The sequence below is a fragment of the Harpia harpyja genome, chromosome 2, assembly GCF_026419915.1.
Source record: "Harpia harpyja isolate bHarHar1 chromosome 2, bHarHar1 primary haplotype, whole genome shotgun sequence".
NCBI classification, from domain to species: domain Eukaryota; kingdom Metazoa; phylum Chordata; class Aves; order Accipitriformes; family Accipitridae; genus Harpia; species Harpia harpyja.
The window spans coordinates 9,895,191-9,921,012 of record NC_068941.1 but is presented as its reverse complement, the minus strand read 5'-3'; the positions used below and the strand labels follow the sequence as shown (position 1 = coordinate 9,921,012).

Genomic DNA, 25,822 nt, shown 5'->3' with positions numbered 1-25,822 from the left:
GCACGCAGTCCTGCAACCCCCCCCCGCGGACCTAACGCGCTACCCCGCCGCCCTGAGAGGCTGCCAACCGGCGCCGTCGAGCGCCGCCGCCCTCAGCCCCCTCAGCCCCCTCGTACCCCGCCGCCTCCCGCCCGCGCTCTGCTTTCACTGCCGCGGGCGGCGATGCCCGCCCGCTCGCTCGCTCGCTCCCGTGAGGGAAAGCGGGGCGGCGGTGCCCGTTCGCTCGCTCGCTCGCGTGAGGGGAAGCGGGGCGGCGGCTGAGGCGAGCCGCGCCGCACGAGACGCTCCCGCCAACGCCACCCGGCCGCGCGGGGGAGCGGGGCGAGGCGACCGCGCAGGCGCGCTGGCCGCACCACCTCTCGCGAGCGGAGAAGCCGTTGAGGGCTGGCGGGGCGTGCCCCGCACCCAATTCGCCCGCGGGGCGGTGCGAGCCCGCCGGGGGCGGGTACCGCCTGGGCCGGGCACCAATGGGAAGTGGGCGGGCGGGGCGGGGCCGGCCGCCTGGCGTCTCTCTGGGCGCGAGCTAGGGGCGGAGCCGTCGGGCGGGCAGGCGCTGGCCTGGCAGTGATGGCGGACGATGGGGATGGGAAGCTAAGGACTGAGGGGAGCAGCGACGGCGGCCTAGGGGGAGCGGGGGAGCCGCCGGCCGGCGCGGCGGCGGCGGCGGCGGCGGTGGTGGGCGGCGGCGAGATGCTGCTGAACGTGGGGTTGCTGGCGCTGGCGCTGCTGGCGGCCTACCGGCTGTACCTGCGCTGGGGGACGCGGAGCGGGCCGGGGGGCGCGGCCCGGCAGAGCCAGGCCGCCGCTCTGCCGCGGATGAAGCGGCGGGATTTCTCCCTGGAGCAGCTGCGCGAGTTCGACGGGGCCCGCAACCCTCGTATTCTCCTGGCTGTCAACGGCAAAGTCTTCGACGTGACCAAAGGCAGCAAGTTCTACGGGCCCGGTGAGGGGACGGGCACGGAGGGGGGGGTCCCTCGGAAGAAGCCGCCCTTCCCGCCGTGCCGGGCGGGGGCCCCGCGCCGCCCCTCGGCTGCCGTTCGGGCGGCGCTGGCGGGAGGCGGGGGCGGCGCTGGGGGGGGGCGGGGGGGGGAGACGGCTGCGGCGGGCGTGCCCGGCCGCCGGGGGGGGGGGGGGGGGGGGGAGCTCTTCGCTGACGGCCCCCGCCACCCCCCCCGGGGAGGCGGTGGGTTTCGGGGAGGCGTCGCTGCTTTCTGGCGCTGGTGGCTTCACTCGGGGCCCTGGGTTTATCTGACGCGTGATAAGGCCGCCGGCTGCCCGTGGTGGTGTCAGATGGGAAGCAGCCCTGCAAACCGTGACCCGGCCCTGGTCGCGGTCGTCCGCAACCCCTTATTGGGCCTGCCTGCCTGCCTGCCTGGGGCCTAACGGTGGTTTTAAAGTAGGTGACGCGAAACGGGTCTGGGTTCTGTTCAGGTGCTCGTCAGGCATCCGTTTTTCCAGTTGCCTGGATTTGGATGTGCAATGTTTAATTCTTTTTTTTTTTTCCTTCTGTCTTTTCTAGTAGGTTTCCCAAGTGCAGCTGAGCAATGCTTCCTTCGTTCTAGCTCTTACGGTTCAGGAAAGAAAAAAACCAGCGGGTTACTTATTTAGGTGCCAGTGCCATATTGAGTATGAATTTTAATCAGGATAGAGGCAAGCAGGGAGGGCTCGGGGACTGATACGTTGCTACCATTGAGAGGAGTGCAGAAATCAACCTGATCTCTTAGTAGAAAAACAGACAGTGCAGGTTTTTTGAGTGGAAATGTATACTTCAGAGGTTCAGAAAAGTATGCTTCATATGCAATGTTATGTTTACGTATTTGCAGATTCGTAGATTGTGAAACTGCAGCATATTTTCTCGTAATAAACAGTGTTCTTTTTAATGAGGTGGATAAACTTTACTAGTGAGCCCTGTGTTCACATCTGATGCCAAAGGAAATGAGGGTTATGACTGCTGATAATTTTCTTCCTTAAACAATGGTGTTTTGGAAAACTTGACCTAAGCAAATTATGCAGGAGTTTTCATAGTAGGTATGGCAAGTGCCCTCATATGAGGGGTAGAGGAGAGAGAGGATACTTTCTCCCCACCCCCCAGGAAATAGTTCAAGTTAAGTAATGATTATTCTTATTTTTTAATAATCTTAGGTTACAAAAAGAAAAATACAGAACTGGCACGTTACAAGTCTTTGGTTCTTACTGGGGAAGTGACAAGCAGTTGTACGGTTGAACTGGCCCAGTGTTTTGTAACTCTGGTTACCCTCAAAGTTTGTGATACCAGCTCTGCTACCACTCACAGAAGTTGAAACTGCCATAACTGAATCAAAATGCTTTTCTTACTGGGTACTGTAAAAGTTAACAATGGAATCTAAACTACCATGCCATGGCTTATTTTGTTTATTGACCAGTAAAGCTGAGAAAATGCAGTCTGGTGTGCTGCAGCTTTCATGACGTGTAACTGGGCTAGTTCTTTTGTCTCTCTCACTTGAGGGGTTTTTAAACTGAGACCTATGTGCTGATATAAAATGCAGGTAATACATATGCTACATGAAACTTAAAACACCAGTGAGTTGACGCATTGCTTCATGAATTATTCCATGAAATAATACTGAACCATAATCTAAACACTCACTTTAGCTCTTTTGTGTATCAAATGTAAATTAAGTTTAGACTCTCCACTGTGGATGTCATCACTGGTTCACATCGTCAACTTGTGGAGGTCTATTACTGTGAGGAAGCCGAAGCTTTATGTTCTAGGACATCAGTCTGCTTTTTTGATAACTGGCAGCAGCTGGTTTCCCTAAAGCAGTGCTTCCAGCTTTTTGTGGAGAGGCACAAAGGCTGCTTTTTTTTTTTTTTCTTTGCCCTCCTTGTAGTGAAAGATTGCCTTTTTATAACAGAACTGACATCATCTTTGTCTCTCAGATCTCTGTTGCTTGGGACCATGCACATTAGGATAGTGGTGCTCAACCTGCACATCATCAGCTGTGTGTTTTCTGCCAGATGTGCTGATTTTTGAATCATGCTGACGTGGTTTCCCTGTGTGGATGCATGTTGGGGAATATTTTCTTGCAACTGTTTTGTGGCTGAAAAGAAAAAAAGCTAGTAGGTGGTTTGCAGGCCTTAAAAGATCTGAGAAGAGTTAGGTGGAAAAGTCTTCTACAGCTGGTTGAGACCTTTTCAGAAAGACTTCAGTCAGAGGCGCCAGATGTCCACAGCAGTTCTCTTGGTAATTTTACACCTGATAGCTGGAGTATAGCAAGAGAAGTGCAGAGCATACCAACAAAGCCACGGCCAAATTTTGTCTAACAGAAGAAACAGTTGAGGGCACTGGCTTTGCTGAAATTGCAGGCTCGGACTGTGAGCCTTTTGTACTTTGTTGAGGTACTGATGTGAAGTAATGCTTCAGCTTTGAAGGCAGCAGAAAGCATTGGCTGAGGGCTTACTATCAAATCTCAAGGATGTCTTGACTGCTAGGTTAACATTGAATAACGTGGCTGTCTCAGAAGGCTTCTGATGTCTTGAAATTAAGGTCTGTTCTTTTTTTTTCCTTCAGTGTAGTTTGGATGCAAAGGTGTTCCTTATTTCTCTACTTATAGCAGAAGGCTAAAAATGCACAGAATTGTCATCTAGTCCGGATTTTTGTCCAGCAGTTGAGATTCCATTAAAATTCCCACCAAGCTTCTGATCTTATTAGAAGCTCTCCTGTTTTTAAGTTTCCATCCACTGAATCCTGTTACGCATTGGTCTGTTTCATTGAAGAGCCCTTTACATACATACAATTAAGATATTTTAAAAAATTGATAGACTGTTGAAGTCATCCTTTCAAACAGCCATGACTGAAAACTTCACTTTCTTGAATATTTAATGGAAATGTTTTCCAAATTTTTTGTGTTTTCTCATGTTGTCTTCTTTAAGCCTTCCACAATTTAATCTCATTGGTATCCTATTAGTCTTTGGAATGTCTAATGCATTTTAGCTAAGAGCAAGAAGAGGTTATATCACACGTTTAACTGTCTGTGCCTCCAAAAAAATCACTTTGCTTACACTGAACTCTTAATTTAAAACTTTACGTGCCACGTTCTTTTCCAAAATGCTGCTTCCTGGGATAGTCCTCTCTCCGGCAAGTATACACTTAGTTTCAACACTTCACTTTTAGGTGTATTAAATACAACCTCTGTTTGTGCCAAATGAGTCTGTGTCCTAGAATGCTTTGCTTGGTTATTAATTTTAATTAATTACCTCTTCCATTATCACCCGCAAACTGTAAAAGAAATAAAGTAAACAATTAGCGGCTCACTATTAAAAATATCATGTAACCAGAATTTCGAAGAAGCTGTTTTGGGGTGATTTCCCCATCTGTAATCACATCTCATGACTTAGAGTCTAATGATTAATACCTTTAGTGTGTGCTGTGTTGGTTTTATAGCCTTATAATGAGAGACAGTTTTTACTGTTTCATTTATCACAACATTTAATTTCATGTTTGTTTCCTGGTAGTGTATTGTTCAATAGAAGGGCATAGGAAGAGTTGAAGTATTGTTAGCAAATTTTAATATTTAACATTTAAATTGGCATGCCAAGATAATGCTGTAAACGAGTTTTGATTAACTTATGAAATACTTTGTGCAGTTCTGAAAAATAACAGCTTGGAGCATGACAAAGCAAGATTATATGGAATCCAGTGTATACAACTGTTCCACGTCACTTCTTGGTTCTTAATGTTTCATGATTTTAAAAAAATCAATTTCCTGACTTTCCTTCGCCGCAGTACATTGTCACTGTCAACTCATTTCTCATCCCACTCTTGTCTGGCAAAATGTCATGAAGATTTCTGCTTTTCAGTTTGCCAAGAGGAGTAGATTAGGTAGTAGTAGTTCCTTCCACAAAAGTTTCCATCATAGTTCATTTTTCATGAGGGGAAAATTACCTTTATTTCATGTTGCAAATCCAGTTAAGAACCATGATTTCTGATGTTAAATACTTTGAAAAATTCTGTAGTAAACAGCTGCCATTTTTTCCCCATCATTTGTGTAAAAATAATGTGATGGTGTCAGACTTCCTTTGCAATTGAGTGCTGTAAACTTCATTGTGTGTCTCTTTAAAAGATGGCACTGATGCTTTTCAATACATCCTTTACAAGCGTCCATGGTTAGAGTGAAATGTTGCAGGAGGGACATCATATATGTTGTGTCTCGAGAATTCTGTTACAGGTGGCCTTATCTTAAGAACACAACAGGCCGAGGGTTTACAGATAAGTACAGATGACAAGACTGGGGGAAAAGGAGTGCTTCCTGTAAGGTGTGTATCTTCTCTGTGTTTTTGATGTTTGTCAGCAATTTGGTGTCCATGTAATGGAGGTGTCTCTTGCCCTGGGACTCAGCTTTTCAAAGAAACAGCGTTTCTGGATAAAGAAGCTAAGTTCCTACCAGAAGTAGTAAAACTAAAAAGGTGTATACATCCGTATTGGTGAGGGATTGTTTCCCTACTTCCAATTAAAGGGAGTAGTGCCCTTGCCACCAGGATGAAGGGGTTGTTCTAAGCCCTCAGTCCGTGTTCACAGAGAGCAGGGCCAGTAAAGCCATTTTGTGCAGGAAGATGCACCACTCTGTCTCCTCCTCTGCTTCTGCTTTGTGTGTCTATCAGCTCTCTCTTTGTCTTTTTTTCTTTTCTTTTTCCTTTTTTAATAACCTGAATATATTCCTTAAAACTTGAACAACTGTGTCTTGATAAAAGGTCTGTGTAAATCCCTAGTTCCTAATTAAACCATTCAGGCTCCAGTCACCTGAGGCTTGCCGGGCCTGATCAAGCAGGTATGCTCAAAGCAAGATATATTAGGATGTGACAGTGGCATCATTTTTAATGACATACAGATGTTAAATCCAGTACATAGCAGTGTAGCTCTCTTTCATTTAATCAAAAAACCTGGCCAGCATTGCTTGCCTTATTATGAAATAAACTAGTGGCCAGAGCATTTCTGACTAAAGCAAGATGTGGGATCTAGGTCCTCCTCAAGTATGGAGCTATCTTCCAGGAATCTCTCGACTACTGAACTACAGGCTCTCCTAGCAGCGCTCATTGTCTGTCCCTTTAGTTGAAATTGGGTCATTGATTCTTGCATTTTTTTTTCACAGAGTTAAAAAGGAAGCAAGCAAAAGAGAGCATGAGGCCCTCTGGGTTTGTGCCTAAGAAGTTGGGTTTAGACCCCTCTTTCTAAGCACTTCCCATCTTAGCATGTAGACTTTGTGGATTGCTCTCCTAAGAATGCTTACTTTCCATGCAAGTTGTAACTTAAAATTGACCCACATCTTCCCTTTCATGCAAATCTGGAGCAGTAAAGTTGACATTATGTCACCTTGAATTCCCAGTGATAAATGTTATTAGAAAGCTTCTGCTTTCAAGCTGCATCTCAAAGTGGCTTTGTCTAATTTGTAGCTTTTTCATTGCCTCATAAAAGATGCAGGACTGAACAAACGTGTCAGGATTCAGATAGAAAATTTTAAACAGACAGTGGAGATTTTGCTTTGATTTGGAGTGGAAAAGGTAGACAAAGTGGTAGAATAGTGCAGCTGTCAATAATTTTGTGGTCTGTCTCCCTTTGTTCCTTTAACTTACATTAAAGGAGAGATGAGTCTTTATTCTTGCCTGCAGTTTAAGAAATGTTGTCCATGAATTTCTAAGCTTCAGACAAAACTGGGTTTTATTTCCAGTGGCTGCATGGAGCCCACAGATGCAAAGAACATCTGGTATGCTTTGGATATTTGGTGATTGCTTGGAAGTGTTTTTTGACTACTTGAAGAAACCAAAGCTGGTTTAAAACTGAACCTTGTTAACCTGTGTGGCTTCTTCAGAGAACTTGTATGGGCCTTGCGAGAATGCATACAATTCATAGATTACAAATCACTTCATTAGATATAAAGTCCACATGCGGCGCTCTGTGGCGCAGTCCCTGTGCTGACAGTTGGAGCAGTCCAAAGTTCAGCGTACGCCTTCGTTGCTAGTCTTGGAGCAATAGTCTGGGATGTTCTGCAAAGCTAGTATAGAACTGAAATGGTCAGATTAGCCTCACTGATAAACCCAAGAATATCTACTCAAAAGTTGAACACCAGCATAGGTTTTGCTGGGGGAACTATTGGCCAAACTGGCTGAAAATTGAAACGTGCTGTTCCAAGATAGAGTTTAGCCTGTTTTGGAGCAAGTGACTAGAAGCAGTGCTTCCACATAAAAACTTGAGCTTGGACAGCTTCATATCCTAACTTTTTAAATACAGTGATTTAATGTTAAATTTATTTTTCTTTGCCTGCTGTTGTTTTAGGCTGTCTGCAAAGAGAAATTAAATCTTCATTTGAGAACCAAAACAGGGCTAGGAGATGCAGTAATCCTGAGTGCAGGAATTGGAAAGGTATTTTTACTGGCTGAAGAGACTTCGATCTTGACAGTTCTCAAGCTACCCAGTTCATTTGTGAGTAAAGATGAATGTCAGGCTGGAACAAGATGTCAAATTCATCAAGGCTGCCAGATTTTTAACTGGTTTCTGAAAGAAAGTGAGGATCTGCAGGTGGTGGTTAGCAACATTTTGCATGCGTTGTAGCTTAGAGAAAGGCATGCTTTATACAAGGTAGAGTTGTAAGGTAAATGAGGACTTTATACGGGGGGAAAAGGCATTGTATAAATGTGGTGGTATAGATGTGGAGATACACAGGCAAATGTGTAGTCTTGATAACTGTTTGGTCTCGGCGCTAAAAGAAACAAAGGCTCTGAAACAAAGTGTTCTAATACGTGAAAGCAATGATGGAAGAAAAGTATTCTCCAACGAACAAAGTTTTCCTTCATGTAAGGCTCGTCGCTATGTGTAGCCACATAACGTAGCAGACCTGTTTTAACAGATTTTGACACTTCCCTGACTTTCCTTTTTTTGTTGCAAGATGCCAAATAGGAGTGGGAGGAGAATTTTTTAAAGAAATATTTGACTATGAAATAGCTCATTTGGGGGTACTGCAAAAGAAAACCACTGAAATTTTGTGACAGGGTCTCAAAAAATCAGTTTGGTATACATACCTATGCTAATAGCATCTCTTTTTGCAATCTCTTCAGTATGTATATCATGTCATGGTGCAATCAATTATTTAGAACAGGAGCCGGTCTAAATAGGTGGGCAGACAAAAGGAAAGAAAAGAAGGACTATGGGTAGGGCTTGCAGAGTAGATTGCATCTGGTCATGAAAGAACTCGGTGGGAGTATGTCTAGGATTGCACTAATGTCTCTACCTCAGGATCATGTTCTTGAAGTATATTTTCTCCCCAGGGATTTCTATGCTGGCACCTTCCCAGACGCTTCTCGAAGTGCAATGAAATCTGATATGCAAAATACCTTTTTAAGACTTTCACCAGTATTTACATAAAAGTGAATAATAGACTAGGGCTTATAGCAAAACCCCAGTCCTGAATATTCTATATTAATATAAAATACTGTACTTAATCTCTGTGTAAAAGTATCTGAATAGAATCTTTAAATCTTGAAGTAGATTGCTCATTCTGAGATCTCCAAACTTCTGCTTTAGCAACCCTGCAACTAAGGTGAAGCTAGGCTTGTGCTTTTTTTTTTTTAAATAATCATAATTCAATATTTGCCTTTTAGTAAAGGATTAAAGAATGGGACACAGTTCTAAGTTACATTTGCAGAGCTGGAATTTGAGATGCTGTGAGATGCTGTCTACCAAGTCCAAAGGCTGTTTTTTATTAGTTAGCATTCTGTTGAGTGCTTGGACCTGGCGTAACAGTTTTTCTGTGACTTCTGAATACTTCTGTAGTAAACATGCTGGAATGTTAACATTTAAATTCAATTTTGGAAAAGAAAAAAATATTGGTATAATAGCATCTGACATTACAATATATTTGCAGAAACTTTGCATCCATTAATCTTAATGCAAACTGCTGTATGCTGAAAGCATTCATACTTTCAACTAAGTATATTACTGAGATGGAAGGGTGTTCAGGGCTTGATCTGATAAATATAATGTAATTCGCTTTTTAATAGAAATAATTGGAATCAAGCTGGTGGACCAAGAGGTGGCATCTCAGCAGGTGCTGTAAAACTCCATAAACCACTAAATGCAGGGCAGAAGGGAAGGAGAACAGTATGCTTCTCTAACTCTGGTTAGCCAGAATTTTTAAAACGCATTATGCAAGTAGCCAGTAGGGTTTATGGAAATATTTTTTTTAAACACTTCAGAGAAAGGAAAAGCTGGGGACAAAATACTGTTGGTGGGGAGGTTAAGTAGCAATTTATAATTGCTCTTAAGGATATCCTGATCGCCTGTGGTCTTTGTTAAGAGTTGCTTATAGCTCCTGTGTTTTTCATTCAGAACATCAAAAACTAGATCACTTGAACGATAGCTATTTTGGAGTGAAGCAAGACTTTTTGTTTGAAGAAGCTCTACGTTATGTTGCAAATGATGACCTCTTACCCTGTTTTATGGGGAGTGACTGAGCGTGCAAAATGGATAAATACCTTGGTATAGGATTGATTTTAGTCTCTGAATCCTGTTTTTCAAATAAACATCTAATTCAGGATGCAAATAGGAAAGATAGAGTTCACAAGCCCTCTTGACTCTGTTTCTCCTAAGTAGCACAAATGTAGTCCCTGATCCCAGAGGTGGTTACTGTGAATGTCGTTCCTGGAGCTAAGTATCTGAAAGGACAAGCATGAAGATGCTGTTAATCATTGTGGTTGTCTCTTACGGCCGGATTTGTACAGTGCAAGCTTCCAGTTGATAGTTCTTTCTCTGATGCGTACTTCTTGTGAAACTTTCCTTTTAAATCACTTGGTTTATTTCCAGAGAGACAAGGGAATTGTCTTTGGCACACAAGACACCCTTCTGTTCTCAGGTTTGACTGTAAGCAACTTACAATGCCAAGCACTCTGGGGTGGAGAGACGACACCAGTTCTGGTGAGGACGTAGTTTCTTCTAATCCATATGGTACTCGGGTTCCCTGCCTCAGGAGTTCTTCCTGCAGCATTCAGCCTCTGTCTCAACCCTGAAGTCAATGCCCGCCAAGAGCAGATAGGTGTGGTGGCTGGAGCAAGCGGCCTGGGAGGAAACCAGCCTCTCTGAATGATTTCCTGTGGCTCGTCCTGGTGCAGAAGAGGTCTGAGGTGCTATAGCAGGCAATAGAGGGGGTGAAGGACAGTGTGTGGCCACTTGCTTGTGTTCATTCTTGCCCATGGATGCTGCCTTTTCTTCAGGCTGACGGCCACTGTCGTCTTCCGAGAGGTAAGCCAGAGAAGGGTTCTGGCCTATTTATCTTCAAGTAGCGACCTCTCTTTAGAATGCCTTGGGCATTTCCCTGTTGCTTAGCTGCTGCAGTTAGTGCAGAAAATTTTGAAGTGGTTTTGTTTTGTTTTGTTTTAATTAAGCTGAATTAAGGTATTTGTTTTGAGGTCAAGAAAATCTAAGGTAACAATATGCTTGAAGTTCTTTAGATTCATTAAAATTTGGGAAAGCCAGTTACCAACCTTGTCCTGAAAGTTGTTGGTTTGCAGATCATCCAGTTCTCTTAGTAATAATATTTATTTGACAGTCATTGCTCAAAATTTTATTAGCGTATTTGTGCTGCTTTGTCAAAGAGCATGAAGGAAGTAGTTGCTTTACATTCCTAGTGTGAAGATTTGTGCAGTTTTCAAGAACAATACAGGATAGGTACGTGGGTGATAGGCTGCCCAAAATAAATGAGGTTATTTCCACAGAAGTAAGAAATGCATGAAAAGATGCACTGTATGTCAAGTATGTAGAAAGTTGTGGTGGTTCTGTAAGTGAAGTAAAATTATTAATTGGCACTCTTAAGTTCTAAGTAAGATGCCTATACAATTTGCTTCTATTCATGCCTGACTTGTAAATATTCTATGCTTTGCTTAATAGAAGTGTGTTTCTTTTGAATTCCAGCCTCCAGTCCCTTTGGAATTTGCATCAACTGACTTGCATCAAATGACAGGGATTTTTCCAGATATCCCTTCAAAGCTATTTTCCTGGTTCTGCTTCTCGCAGCAGACTTTATCTCCTAGTGATACTTAAGATTGAATTGCAGCGCTGTTGAATGTTGGAACAGCCATGGCGTTGAAACTACTGCTGTTCCCATCACTGCGGAAGTTTAATGTTTGGCTTCGGCAGACTATTTAAAGAACTGAGATTGGTCACTATAAACAAAGACTTGAAAGTATCAATTTTGTCTTTTTGTTTTCAGAGGGTCCATATGGAATATTTGCTGGCAGAGATGCCTCCAGGGGACTAGCAACTTTCTGTCTAGATAAAGATGCACTCAGAGATGAATATGATGACCTATCGGACTTAAATGCTGTACAGATGGAAAGTGTAAGAGAGTGGGAAATGCAATTTAAAGGTAAATTCTCAAATTAGCAGCACACCTTTAGCTTAAGAAAATGCTTTTAATAAAAATGACTGATTTAGGCTTGGGGCAGCTTTTAAAGAGGTGTTGACAGTGACATGAATAATGCAATGTAACTTTCTTGGGAAAAGACCAGGGATTTCAGGCCTTTCTTCCATAGAGAGGATTCCACTACATTCCACTATAGCTTTTTCAACCTTTTAGCTTTGTACAAGAAAGCTGTTCTCTTCTCAGCTCTTCAGCGCAGAATTTCACTCTAAAATCTCAGTGTAGCTTAGCTGATGGAATTCCTGCTTGCAGGTTGTTGGCTTTGGATGCCATGGAGTTATGATTAGGACTAAAGAGTTGTTTTGGCATGAAGGGTTGAACAAGTTTGTCTTGACATAATTTCTCAAAAGTATGGAAGTATGCCTCTGGAGGGAGGGGGAGTCATTTTTGACATTAATTGAAATCAAAACAGGCTGAGGGAATTTGGGCCCGTTTTCATAGCAGCGTTTTCAGCCATTGTCTGATAAAGCTTGCCTGATTAGCTGCGGGAGAATTGAAACAAAGTACTACGAGTAGAGAAAGCAGTGAGGAGCAATGGTAGCAAGATTGGTTTAGGAGGCTAAGCTTGCTGATAAGTTGCCATCAATTTCAGTGATTCGGGTTCAGAACCTTAGTGTGAGGAGAAAGAGTGAATTTGCAGCAGTGCAGGCTAACTAGCAAATGCAGCTGTATTTGATTTGTAATGGAATCATAAATCTTTTTCAGAAAAATATGACTACGTAGGTAGACTCCTAAAACCAGGGGAAGAACCATCAGAATACACAGATGAGGAAGATACCAAGGATCACACTAAACAGGAATGAACTTTGTAAACAACCAAAGTCAGGGGCCTTCGGAACTGCAACCTCTTATTCCCCATCACAGAATGTCCTGCATCTTTGGGTACAGTTCATCTGCTGCGAAAAACATTCAACAGGTTTTGTACAAGGAAAATAATATACTCACAAATGAAGATTTGAATACTAGACATTATTTGTGCTGCCAAACTTTTTGTTGCAGTTTATTTGTAATGTCTGGTTAGGCTTCGTTAGTGAAGAGGGGCCAGGGATTTAAAGGCAAAAACGCTATTCCTTTTTATCAGTAAGCTGAAGCCTTCAAATAGTGTATATTACAAGCTCTCTAAAAGACATGAGTCTTCAAGCTCAGTGGAAGGTTTGAATCTTGTTTCATGTGTGTCTTCTCCTTCAGCATTAAAGACAGACGTACTCATGTACATCAGTATCAGTAGGTTAGACTACTGAAACTGGTGTTAAAATGTGAATTTCCAATTTTCTTTTGTATGTGGACGTTAGTAGCCCTGGCAGAATACTTCAGTTCTCTAAGAGAAGTCCATGTAGATTAGGATGGGGGTAAAATTCATCCTTTTCTCAAAAGGATTGGGTGAAACTGTTTCCTCTACAACAACTATTATCTGAAGCCTGCCTCTCCCCCCTTTTCCCATCCTCTAAATCAAATCAAATGTTAATTGTGCCTTATTTCGCTTACATAGACTTGAATCGTTTTAAGGGACAGCCCCAAAATTGTGGTTTCATAGTCACTACAAGCAGCATTGAGACTGAAGTTAGAATGTTCTGTTGACTGGAAAACCTTGATGTCATTCTGTGTATAGAATGTAAAAGAGGAATACTCAGTGTTACTGCCATATGTTAATACTACATATACTTAAATTAGCATTGTGATGGCCAAATGCATACTCCCATGCTTCTTTTTAAGTAATTACAAACACACAAAAAAGTCACCCTTCCTCCTCTTCCAGAAGCTGCCTAACTTTTGGGAGCATAGCCTTCACAGCCCTGTAGAGTGAAGGGGAGTGCGCGCGTGTGTATGTGTGCGTGTCTGTCTGAATGCAAGACTTGGGAGGGATTGTTTCTGCAGATATTGTAAATACGAGTACCATTTTAATAAAGCATGTACAATACCAAATGTGCTGTCAGACTTTATGTAGAAGCTGTTCAGGAGGGCTGGAGTATGATGGAATACAAAGTAAGGGGAAGAAGTCTCGGATATGAAACGTCCACCGCTATTAATACTGTTCCTTGTCCTCCTGGTGTTATTTTTCCTTTCAAGTCCCAGCTTTTGAAGAATCTTGAAGACTTACTCAGGTAAGCTCTATTTAAGAGAATAAACCTATGCCAATGCATTTATGGTGGAAAAAAAATAAGCAACGTAAATGAAGGAGAAGCATTTTAGGAAATCATGTAATGTACAGTAAAAGGAATATGTCTCATGGCACTAATAGGACAAGAACGCTGGAGATGATATGTACGTGGGTATCACTCAACGTATTGTAGAAATTTCGCCGTCTGTTCTGCTAAATTCCTAATGGTAACACCATTAAGTTCATGACTTGCAGCTTTACGGCTTAACATCTGTACCTCTGTTTGCAGATTTCACCTGTGACAAGTCTACGGTAACAGATTTCTATATATACATTCTGTTGAACTGTAAACTGTGAAATTCCAGGGACTACTTCCTTTTTATTACTGTGTGACTGAAAGAGATTTATATTGATGTAAATGAAACAAATAAACAAAAATCCTCCGTTGAATCATGTGTAACTCACGTGTCCTAGATGGCAGGTTGAATTCTTCTTGCACATCCAAGCTTGGAATAGAATAATTTTGTCACAGAAGAAGTAACAGAACTGGAGCCATTTCTCCACAGAAGTTGGGAGGTTACGCTTGCAGGTTCTGGTACAGGCTGAACAATCCCATTAGGTGTGCGGCTGTTCAGCTACTGGCTCTAATTCAGTGAAGCACTGGTTTCTGCTTAGGTCACATCCTCGTAAGATGAGCATTGGTGCGGTGTCCAGAGTTCGGTTTGCACGTTGGTACTGCAAGTGTCTGCTCATCATCGTACACTGCTGAAATGCTGGGCATGCTAGTGTAACTAACCACAGAAATAGGTGTTTTAGATGGAACAGTGCAAGCTACCAAGGGATAAAGAAAAGCTTTCATGTATAGGACAGGAGCTAGGAGTACTTAAGCGCCAGTTCTTTATCTGGATGTTTCACTAGGGAATTTTTTCTCTTTTAACTAGATCTCGCTATAAAAGGTTTTACACTACGCTTCATTTACAGTGTGCATTTCACTTTTAGCTTTTGCGCCAGCTGTTGCACCAAGACGTGTGTAGCTGTGGAGCAGGAAAAGGCAGCTTACCCAACTATTGGATAGGACAGCCAGGTAAATACTTTTTCCCAGGCTTCCATGTAAAAATACACGTATTATGTGTTACAGCTTCTACTGTACAAAGTCATGGCTGGAGGTTCTTAGCACTTGCCGTGAGTTACTCCACTTTTCACTCACTACAGCTATTAGTATGGCTACATCTGGCATAGTGGTAGCATTAGCTGTTTATTGTGCTTGTATCTCTTTTATGTAGAAACTTCCTACTGGAAAAGGAAGGGTAGTTTTGCATGTGCCATGACTTCCTAACCTAAGTAAGTGCAGCCTTTTCCTTTCCCTTGCTGTAAGAAATGCAGTGAAGCTTAATCACAGGCAAGTTACGTGAAGTTTTGTTGTTTGGTTTTGGGGGTTTTTTTTAATTGTTTTAGAAGAACGATGCTCAAATTTTTACTTTCTTTCATGATTTAGGGTTGGTTGAACAGCGAGATGGGTGAAGGATGAGTTTTGCTTTGAAGCAACTTAATGGTGAAGAATACAAAACTGTCATCCTATGGCAGCAATATGTGCATAGACTTAATCCTGTATTTTGATATCTACTGGATCTACATTAACCTCATTCATCCTACATACAAAGTCACTAGTGATTTAAAGCTGACAACCTAAAAAAAGTGCTTTAAAGCACACTGCAGCTTTCATTTTTATAAAAAGTTGACACAAAGAATAATATAGAATAACATCAGATCTATCAAAACTTCAGTGCAATTAATAGAGTTTTATGGAGGCGTTCATCATTGTAACGTTTGTGTCAATCATTTGGTCAAAATTCACTATTAACTAAAATGACAGGCAGGTTGATACTGACAATGTGTTAAATTTTGTTTAAGCAACATAAGGGACTTGAAGGGAGTATTTCTCATTATATTTAGAAACAAAATACATTTCCAGTTTAATGTATGACTTGTTTTCCTAGGCTAGACTTAGTGTTAAACTAGTTTGAGTAGTCGTTTCTTTTGACACTTCTGTTTCATTTGTACACCGCTTCCAAAAAAATGCTTCATTATGGCAGGAAATCTATTTTTAAACCTTCTTGATTTAAAAAAAAAAAAAAAAAAAGTACCGTGTTTTTACTTGAGCTGAACATCTTGAACTTCCACTAAGGGCTACAGAATTATCCTTGCACGTGCTTGTACTTGTTTCTATCTTTTTATTGAGCTAGATCTACTTTTCCTTGGCTAAGGTTTAAATTTTCTATCCTTCAGAGTTGGACACAGCATGTGAAAGCAGTTTGGTACTCTGCTTCTGATCTTGTTTCACTTTAAATATCTTAGTTCTAAGCTACTGTCCAACATATTTTTTTTTCTTCCTGCAAAACCAGTTTGATTTTACTATCTTCAGTGTAAAGGTCAAGGAATAGTTAAACCTTATGCTTTGTTTTGAGTCTCTTTGATAATTGTTTTCCCTACAGTAAAAGGTTGGGGGGGGGGTATTTCCTCGAGGAAATACATGCATTGTTTTGTAGAGTAGTACAAAATATTGATCAAGACCTAGTACTTTGAATACAATGGTCTTCTGGCTCTGCTTTGGGGTTGGTTTTATTTTTTTAGGACAAAGCTGTGTAGTTTTTCATGCAGTGTAACTTGCTAATTTGGCAACTCAGTACTGAAATGTTGCAAAGTTCACTAAGTGTGTTTGTGATGAAGTCCTGTGGCCTTAGAGTCCTTCTTGCAGTCTTGGTTTTCTCCCATTTTAATGTTGCAGAACAAAGCGTAGGCTCTGGGGAAAAACCCTGCCATCACTGTTGTCTGACTGCTCTTTCAGGCACGAATGGAATGATGCAATTGCAGCTGTAGCTTTGGCTATTTTCTCCTTTTCCTACTTGACACTAGTAATAAGGTAACTCTGGCCTTGAAGGCTTCTTTAAATATGGAAACTAAATAATTAAGTATGAATGGTACTGGCAAATCCTTCCACTGGCTTCTAATTTATGGTTAAAGGTGAATGTTTACTACCAGGTATTTACAGATTGGGTTTCTAAGCCTGCCTTTCATAGAATCTGTGTGCCAGGGTTGGTTCAAATGCAGGTGAAGGGTTGTTTACTTGAAAACTTAAAAAAAACCCAAACCCAAATAAAAAACCCCAAACAAACCCAAAGCGTTCCTTGCCCTTTCTCTTTGGGGAGTGTTGTGGTTTTGGGTATTTTTTTCCTGTACCAGAAGGCAGCAACTTTAATGTGTTTCAGAGAGGTCGAGTCTGGCGCTGCAACTTTCCTCCAAAATTCACGAACAAATCAAATTCTCTCCATTCAGGTTACAAAGCTTACTTGGGTAGGGGGTTTGGGTTTTTTCTTGTGATGATCATATTTTACTGACCTGTCACATTTTCTAGGTAACTGGGCAAAGTCTCAAGTGTACACACTGTAAGCATCTGAAAATAAAGCCTTTTGGAGGTGTGAAGTTCCAGTGGCAAGTCTGGATTTGTCACTTCACCACAAGCATTCAATTACTGTTTGTATAAAAACTCCCTTTCTCATTTCACAAGAGTGAAATCACTGTCCTTTACTTTTACACATCTGAAGGCATGATTTAGTGTTTTTTTTACTAGAAAGAAACAACTAACCAGCTTTCTGAACCCAGGACAGAAGGTACTAACCAAGGCACTACCATGGAAGTGGTAACAAGACATGATTAAATTTCTTTAAAAATGGTATAATGTTGCCATTCAAGTTGTACTCTGAAGTTTCTTGTTACTTAGGTCATACAACACTAACACCTTAGACAAGTTAAAAGCTGTAAGTCCATTACGATGTTAGGTTTTGGGGTTGGTCTGTTTGCTGTATTTTCATAGTGGTGTTTGTGGAAGTGTAAGTTGCAAAGGGAACTGCATTTCTCCCCCCCCCCGCAAAAAAAACCCCAAACCTGTCTAGGCTGAGGACAGCAGAGAAGAAGGCTTTTAAGATGACAGGTATAGCCTAGCATAGCTGTGGGATTTGTCAGTAAAAGAACATTGGCTAACGCTTAGTCTCTTCTTCCATCCGGAACCGAGAGTAGTTTGTCACCTCAGTACCGCAGCAATGCCTGAAGCAAAGTCTGCAGGGTAGAGGCTGCTATGAATACAAACTGGTTTCTGTTCATTCTAATGCTTTATCTCCCACAGAAACCCAAATCCCTGTTAAACTCCAGGAGCATCAGTCATGCAGACAGGCTACTGCTGCTCATCATAGGGAAACATGATCAGGTCTCCCTCAGGAACAAGAGGGATCGAGTCTTGCCTTCCTTCCCTTTTTAAAAAGCCTTTAGAATCCAATATTTTCAGCATGACAAAAATCTTACTGAGTTTAGGCAGGGTAGTATTTTGAAATATTTGTACAGTCATTTCTCAACAGAAGAAATGAAGGCAAACCGAAACAAAATTCTTTAATAAGCACATGGGAGAATTTCTAGACAAGGAAAGGTCTAAGACTTGCTAAGTGTTTAGTAATAGACTACTATTAGAACACAACCAGTCTTAAGACAGACAAATGGAAGGTTGGCTTAAATGGAAGGTTGGCTTAAATGGACCTAAAAGGCATCGGAAAGGATGTTGGACACCTACATGCTTGTTCCAAGACAAATTTATGGCTCTGCTGCAGGTATGGCAGTTATTGAAAGGTGATTAGCCGCTTTAAGCCATGTAGAGAAACAAGCTGCTTAGCCAGCAAAGTCTTTGGGGTTTATTCTGAAATTCAGCGGTTTTGGTCTCAGCTCAGTGTGCAAACACCAGTAATGCAAGTATAATTTTTTTCCACCTGTCTGCAAGGGCAGAGAGGGAAGATTCAAGCCCATGGGAAGTGAAAGGGGGCATTCCTGGGAGGCAGCCAGAGCCATGGATGGTTTTTTGTCTAAATAAAGGGACACTGTCTAAGCAGGTAGCTGTATAGAGGCCAACAGGACAGAGAGCAGGTAAAGTATTCACTCTCTTCACTTTCAGCCATATTTATCATTCACCTGCCTTTTTTTTTTTTGACAAATACCCAGTCATGTGAAAAAACCAGATCAATATTGAACTTGAAGAAAGCTGGCTCACATTCCAAGAACCACTTCAGCCTTTACTGGGCTGGGTTTCCCCAATACCTTAGTGCATCAGAGGCAGCAGAAATTCACATGCAAATCTACAGCTTTACATTATTTCATGTTGTTTTTCTTCACACTTTGGGGGAAAAAAAGTTGATATACAACATTATTAGGGTTTTGGTTTTGTTGTTTTTATAAAATTTGTCAAGATATCACAAAATTACACACACTAAAAGCTTAATCTGCACATTTTCCAATGAAAAATTGAAAGGAAATATCTTAAATCTATTACTTGTATATACAATTTCAATCCAAATTTACATTTGCATTGTTTTCTTGGATAGCAAAAGGCATGGATCAAACACAGGATTGAGATGTGTCACTTCAGCATATTTGTAGGATATTACTCTAAAATATTGGTATGCGTTCATTTAAATTCACTTAGAACAGGCCACTTCTTACAGAAGGCTCAATTTTGTATTGAAATTGTATTAACTGTTGGGAAGGCCACTGCTAACATATACCCCTTTACAATGCAAACAGTTGTAGTTTGTTTCATTGAGATTCACAAGACAATGACTGAAGAATTAATGGACTTTTTATAACCTCTGAGATCTGATACAAGTTTAAAAGCCCACACGTGGCTGCACAGTCAGTTAGGACACCTGCACGGATTAAGGCATTTGTGCTAGACGTAACTTTTTTAAAAAGTTAACTGAAGTCGTCTGCAGTTAGCTAAAAAAAAGCTGAAATTTTTCTCACCTACCTTCTCTTGGAAGAGAGAAGATACCCACTCAGGTCTTTTTGAGTATTTAAAAAAAAAAATAAGTTGTTAAGAAATTAGAAGATATAAACATCCCTGTCTTTCAGCTGCAGAAATGGATTTGCATTTGAATAACTTACGTTCAGTGAAATTGTATTTAGACCTGTTTGAAATTAATTAGGCTTAGCTAGCACAATTTAATTTAAGCAGAACTTCATTCAGATATTGCAAAATAAAGCAAAAAAAAAAAATTTACAAGGAATACTTTGTTTCCCTCCAAACTCATTTTTATTACTTGAAATATGCCACTTTTAAAAATTATGCCTCTCCGGTGAGAGTACTTCATAATCATAAGAGAATTCAAATGAAGACACCTCTCAAGCCAAGAATAATTTGAATAGTTTGCTATTTTAACAACCTGCACAAACTGTAGATGCTGTATGTTAATTTAAGACACTATGAAATCAACATTTTCCCCTGTATTTTTCTGTTGCTTGAGTTAAGAACCAGTACTGAAGGAAATACCTGCAAAACTATCCCAGTTATGTCCACTCAAACTCCATACTTAATAAAATACTAACTATGGAGACCCTGAAAAAAATAGAAACTATGTCTTTAAATAGAATCCAGAAAAGCAGTTTCATATATAGCTGCACATTCTCGAGTGTGCTTTTGCACAAAACCATACTTTTTAATAGTTCGATTCAAGAGCAAACCAATCACATAAATCCTTCCTTTACATTTAAAATTCTACATATAACAACGTCCTCTTTTTTGCTTTGGTAAAATACAAATAACGGGCAAGTCGGGGTAAAGAAAGCACAGTAAATAATGTGGGTATGTCATACCTTTTTTTAAGAAATACGAGCTGAAATGTAAGGCATCCCCAAAGTATTTTTTGCATATGCAAGGAATGCAGTTCTTTGTAAACAAAAGCTTGAGGAAAGCAATACTGAAGCCAAAGAATCTTCCCTAGGATCCTTCCGATGATCCCAAAACCAAAAGCAACTCTCCTAGGGTAAGTGTTTTGGAACTAAATCCTGTGAGAAAGAGAATCCAATCCTTTGTCTTCCCATACATTTTTAATCATGTATTAGATTGGCTCGCCTTGAAGATCTCCAAATTAAGAGTGATGTAAAAGTTGATTCTCAAGGGCACAAGCTCATCTTAAGTCTATTTTTCTGGTCTGTCACTTTCTATAGATTTTGTGGCAGCATTATTACGGCCTATGGACGCTTGCACAATATTCCCACTGGTAACGTTCCCCTGTGCGTGGGACTGACAGGCAGCCGTGGGTTTAGCGGCAAGAAGCGTTTTAGAAGAATTGGACTGATGTCTGCGATGACCGGAATCCTCACCTGTTGCAGCAACCGGTTTCTTTCTGCCAGATTCTTCGCTAATAGGAGGCTGAAAATAAACATTGGCAACCTGTTAAACGTTTTTCTGTACAGCCAGGTATTTGCCTTTTCATATAGGATCAAAAAAGACAGAGCATTCAATAATTAGGCCCTTAGTTAGGCCTAGTAATCTTAGTTACAATTCACTGATGATATTCTAAAGCTTTCCTGGCCGTTTAGCTAGAAGCACAAGTACATGACGTATTAAAGACTTGGAACAGTCTTACAGCATTATTTAATTGTCACTGCCCAAATGTTTGCCACAACTACAAAATGGAGGATTATAGAGGACGATGCTAACGTAGCGTACCATAACCCAGTTATGAAAAGCACGGCAGCGCTATACTCTGGACTCACACAGTTTAGGAATTCAGCATTCGACAGGAAGGATACATTGAATTTGGCATGTAAAGTCTCAGCACGGACAATGCCTGTCACAGTTCATTAAGAAATGCCAGTCGGCCATTAACTCATTTGCCAAATTCTTAAACGGTATAGAAGTCATGAGTCTTACGAGTGACAAATATGCTATTTTTTGCTATTTATTTCATTACACAATGAAAATGGATCACCACCTTTTACATGTTAGCTACCACATCTCAGCACCATACTTTGGTTCAAAAAAGAATGTGTAGCATAAAACTGCATTTTTAATTTAATTTTTTTTAATCATGCTTTTTCTAGTCATTGACAGGATTTGTAAAGCTGCCTTTTTGTGAAATGAAGTACTGTTCTCAGTTTACCTTGCAGGAAAAATACTCGTACGCCAAATATCTATTTAAAATAGGTATTAAAACTCACATCCACTCGGAAGTCCTCCAGTCTCTTAAATTTAATAAGGTATTCTTGCAGTTTGGGGTCAATGGTTGGAGTCTTGTGCTGAGAGTATTTTAGGTAAGCCCAAAATTTTTCCAGTCCATATAGCTGACCTAATAATGGAAAAAGAGAATTTTACCAATTTACAAAGGTCAGATTTAATTAAAAACTTAAATTATTCACTGGTAACTACACGGTTAAGAGAACTGCAAGATAAAAGGAACATGAACAAAAGCTGCTCTTGGGTTAGTTAACAAGTCAGTGCCAAGGAACTGGGATTATCTCCCAACTAAAGTTACCCCGGTGTGAGCAGGGACTGGCCTATGATAATTACCAGCTTCATAGTCTCTCTTTGTTTCTTCTTGGAAATCCTTGAATATTTCTTGCCTGAATTTCTTTTCTAGGCCATAGCTGTAAAATCGAAACAAGCATTCCAATCCATACCTGTAACAGAACAAAGAGGTACAAAAATCTTATACATACAATCCTCATTCCTCAGAAGGATGCAAGCTTTCAGTCTCTCCTTGCATCTAAGTAAATGGCAGTCTCATTTTACCCTTCTTGTAAAAAAACACTTCCTTTTTGCATCAATTTTTATCGATGTGTTGTTCTGAAACTTCTTCACAAATAATCAACACTGACTTAGGAAAAGCAGGTTTGTCCCACAGCTTCAACTTACAAACTACAGACACTACACACACGTACAAAATGAAGACAAATGCTTTCACCTTTTCAGTATGTTTGTATACACAAACAGTTTCAACATAAAACCAACCATAGTGGGTCGGACCAAAAGTCAGCCGAACCCACCACCAGTGCAAAACCCTACGCGTAAGGCAGGACTCGGTGTCCTTTCAGCTTCCGCACACCCCAGCGCCAGGGTTTCTGGCTCTGTGTTTAAGTAACACTCTGGCTTTGGCTGCCGCACTGTCACCAGAGCTGCCTTGGGCCTCTAGATAGCTGGGACCTCCTCCTGTCCTGCATCTACCTGCTGCCACCTTAGTCCCCTTAAGAGCCTTCTGAAGTTTCTCCTGGTAAATATATCCTTGGATAATCAGAGCATCAAAAAAGCTCAGAGCAGAGACACAAGGTATTATTAAAGCCACCTTTGCACCCTATGAACTCTTGCTCCGCCGTCTCAGACAACACATCAGAACTTCAGGATTTCCATAGCCAGTACTTCCTCATTTGGCATTCAAAACGTCAGGCTACCTTGTCTCTTTGGCTAAGAGAAGTAGAGGTAGGGGGAACTGGGTGAAAGGAAGGGAATAATATCAAAGAGCTAAAGGGGCAGTGGTAATTTCCTTTGCGGTCATTTTTCTGGTACTTTTGAGAGGCAAGAAGCAGTTTGAACAAGTTGAATGAGGGTAAGGATGTCTTCACCTAAGGAAGGAGGAATCTTATGGGTGTTAGTAAGTATAGAGCTGCCTTGTCACGGTCAACAAGTTACAGGATTTTGTAGAATTCAGGACCGATTACAAATCAGGAAATGCTGCACCTTTAGCTATACATCTGCAAAGCACAAATATATGCCAACAGATTTTTGGTAGTAAAATAACTTAGACTGCTATTTTAAAGATTTACAAAGAGTCAAAGCCAATACTAAAAACGTTCACTGCAGATATATGTGAACGTCACAGTCGTTAAAACGAATGGTAAGACCTCAACAGTTTTTAACTTCCAGGAAAAAGTGAATACCTGTAGTGTTCTTTTGCATCCTCTAGAGCAAGTAGTTTGAATTCTTCATACATTTTCTTGTTAAAGTGATCTCTCAGAAAAAAGGACCAGAAACGAAAAAGTGTGTTCATTTCTTGGGACTGGCCAATTCCCAACCGTTTCCTCTCTGGAAGAAAAAAGAAAGGGAAAAAAAAAAAAAAAAGCTCTTTTTCATTTTTCAGCAGCATATTTTCAAGTGCTTTTCCATTAGTAATACATACACACAAGGTCTTCCAGTAACTAAAGTTTAAATTTGAGGGTAATTTTTTTTGTCAGGGAATGTAAAGTTAAATGGAAAGCAGAGTTCATAAAATAGAAGCATCAAATAAATTTTGCTTTCCTTTCCGAAGAAAAATTAAGGATGAGGAACAATGTGGAGAAAACTGGTATCAGATGACACGTGGTAACTTCTACCTAAAATTTTAGGAAGCGCATTTAACAACTTACCCATTAGACACCTTCGACGGTATTTGTGGTACACCTGCTGAGTAAAGCCATTTTCCTTTAACAGTTCATGAGAAGGATGCTGAAATTTTGGAAGAGAATTTGGGGTACACCCGTAACTTCCTGTTAGTGGAGCTCCTTCTGAAGGTGAAGCATTGGAACTGCTGAAGAAAAAACAAAAATATTTCTGTCCTATAAACAGTGCTCTTCTACAGAATCAGTTTTCAACTGTTCTGATCTACACAAGAGCTGTCAGAATAGTACAGTCACGTGATGACCACTACAATGCATGCCTGGGGTCCCAGTCATCTGTTTTCAGGTGCACCTCAAGAAAACCAGACTCTCTGCTAATATGTCAAGAAACAGGCAGTTTTGGATGATAATAATTAAACATTACCGTAATGCACGATTTTAAATGACCACTTAAAGGCAAAATCACTGAAGTGAACACCAGTACTTCAAGTAGTATTACCGCCAATATATCATGGATCAACAAATGACATTGTGAACATAGTCAGTTAGCTAGTTTACTTCTGAATAGCCTTGTATTCTATGTTTTTGTCTTTGTTGGTCGCTCTTTTCTTGCTTCCGCTGTATTTATAAAGTTGTCTTTTATTGCAGCCTATTTCTCCATTAGCACTGAGAACTAATGACATTGCAAACAAATTTTCTATGAAAAAAAGAAAAATTTACCTCACAGAGGAAGTTCTTGGTCTGTGGTCTCTGGAATCCATCACCCAACCAACGTGGCATTCTAAGGGAGGATTTGTACTGTGTCGTGTTTTTCTTTTTCTGGGAGTCTAAGAAAGTAAACGAAGGATTTATTTCCATAATTTGATTTCACTCATTTGCTCCCTCAAAACAAAATTCTAAAAATTTTATATTCTATCTAACACATTATAAAGTCACAACACTCCAGTTTCGTAACCTAAAGACTGGTCTTATGTAACAAATTAAAATCTTTAGACATTACACTTTTTCAGCAAGGACTTTTAAGAAATGTTACAAAGAAAACTCAGAAACCATTTTGTAGAAATAAAAAAGAATTAATATGGTAAATATTTTGAAGATAAACAAAGTACAAGCGTTTCATTTTTTGCCTTTTCATTCTTGTTAAATCGTATGCACAGACATGAGTTTTATAGGCTTTTCCTGTTTTTAAAAAAAATATTACGTCTTTCCATTTACCTTTACGTCAATGGATCGTGCCTCTTTAACGACAGGGTAGAATCTGGGTGTTTTGTTGGGATCCTGTAGCCTCGGGGTGCGAGGTGTTCGCGGGGTGAAGCCAGGGTGAACGCAGGGGGAATCTGGAACTGCTGTTGGCAGCGATCGAGCTATTGCTGCTGTCGGAGGTACTTCAGTACTTAACAAATTACAAGCCAGCTCCTCTGCTAAACCTGTAGGCAAGAAGGAGAAAACATTCATTTTCAAAAGAGACTTAGGATTTCAAAGCCTAAGCTCCCCTAGTATCTAGTATCTTAAAGGCCTGTTTCATTTCAAGTGAACTACATCATCCCCAAAGGATAACCAAATTAACAAAAGCACTTGGTGTAGCAGCAGTACAAACTGCTCAAAACTATGAAATAATGTTTCAAGCATGTCTTTGCTAGAAAATTTAAACCCACTCTTTTCTTACCTGCTTGTTCTTGTCTATCTGCACTAGCAAAGTAATGGAAAAACACTGGTGAAAGCGTAAGCACGTTCTTGCTTTTTGGTGAGGTGGTGGGTTTAGTGAGGTGGTTTTCTTCAACTACTGTAAAGATGCTATTAGCATGTATCCTAGTGAATGTTAATAATACTACTGTAATCAGAAACACCTCAAAAGATAAGATTTGGACATTGTGACTGCTCAGAAAGGTTATGATACAAGTAGAAAATTCTTCTAATCTCACTTCATTCTATCCCTATTTCCCGTAAAAATACTGGTTTCTAGAAAATGTTTCACAACATCACTAGCTATTACTTTACACACTGTAAATGACAAGTTACACAAAAAGCACCTGGTGTTGGTATATGGTGACAAGAACACAGAACACTGTCTTTTGATGCTCATATGTATCCTGAA

General features: G+C 40.7%; 2 protein-coding genes across 12 annotated transcripts in view; one reads left to right on the top strand and one right to left on the bottom strand.

Moving 5' to 3' along the window:
• The first annotated feature begins 534 nt into the window (after positions 1 to 534).
• Positions 535 to 13,367, top strand: PGRMC2 (progesterone receptor membrane component 2). The gene is made up of 3 exons (XM_052815185.1): positions 535 to 943; positions 11,235 to 11,390; positions 12,150 to 13,367. Exons 1-3 carry the CDS (start codon positions 568 to 570, stop codon positions 12,245 to 12,247), a joined length of 630 nt encoding a protein of 209 aa, XP_052671145.1. The 5' UTR covers positions 535 to 567; the 3' UTR covers positions 12,248 to 13,367.
• A 4,590-nt stretch (positions 13,368 to 17,957) lies between these two features.
• Positions 17,958 to 25,822, bottom strand: part of LARP1B (La ribonucleoprotein 1B) — a 41,194-nt gene continuing 33,329 nt past the window's right edge. For 9 of the 11 annotated variants that reach the window (XM_052815082.1, XM_052815111.1, XM_052815103.1 and 6 more), the window contains 7 exons: positions 24,943 to 25,156; positions 24,448 to 24,554; positions 23,758 to 23,918; positions 23,293 to 23,437; positions 21,929 to 22,038; positions 21,580 to 21,707; positions 17,958 to 20,788 (listed from right to left, as the gene is read on the bottom strand). In XM_052815082.1, the coding sequence (XP_052671042.1) occupies positions 20,555 to 20,788; positions 21,580 to 21,707; positions 21,929 to 22,038; positions 23,293 to 23,437; positions 23,758 to 23,918; positions 24,448 to 24,554; positions 24,943 to 25,156 (1,099 nt within the window). In that variant the 3' untranslated portion in view covers positions 17,958 to 20,554. Of the gene's footprint in view, positions 20,789 to 21,579; positions 21,708 to 21,928; positions 22,039 to 23,292; positions 23,438 to 23,757; positions 23,919 to 24,447; positions 24,555 to 24,942; positions 25,157 to 25,822 lie in introns of those variants that run through there. The other 2 variants (XM_052815093.1, XM_052815172.1) reach the window with 2 other exon arrangements.

Bases quoted from the DNA above. Each gene is read 5' to 3' on its own strand.
- PGRMC2 (XM_052815185.1), top strand. From the start codon at position 568: ATGGCGGACGATGGGGATGGGAAGCTAAGGACTGAGGGGAGCAGCGAC. The intron at 944-11,234 runs GTGAGGGGACGG...TTTTGTTTTCAG, and splicing joins CAGCAAGTTCTACGGGCCCG to AGGGTCCATATGGAATATTT. The intron at 11,391-12,149 runs GTAAATTCTCAA...AATCTTTTTCAG, and splicing joins GTGGGAAATGCAATTTAAAG to AAAAATATGACTACGTAGGT.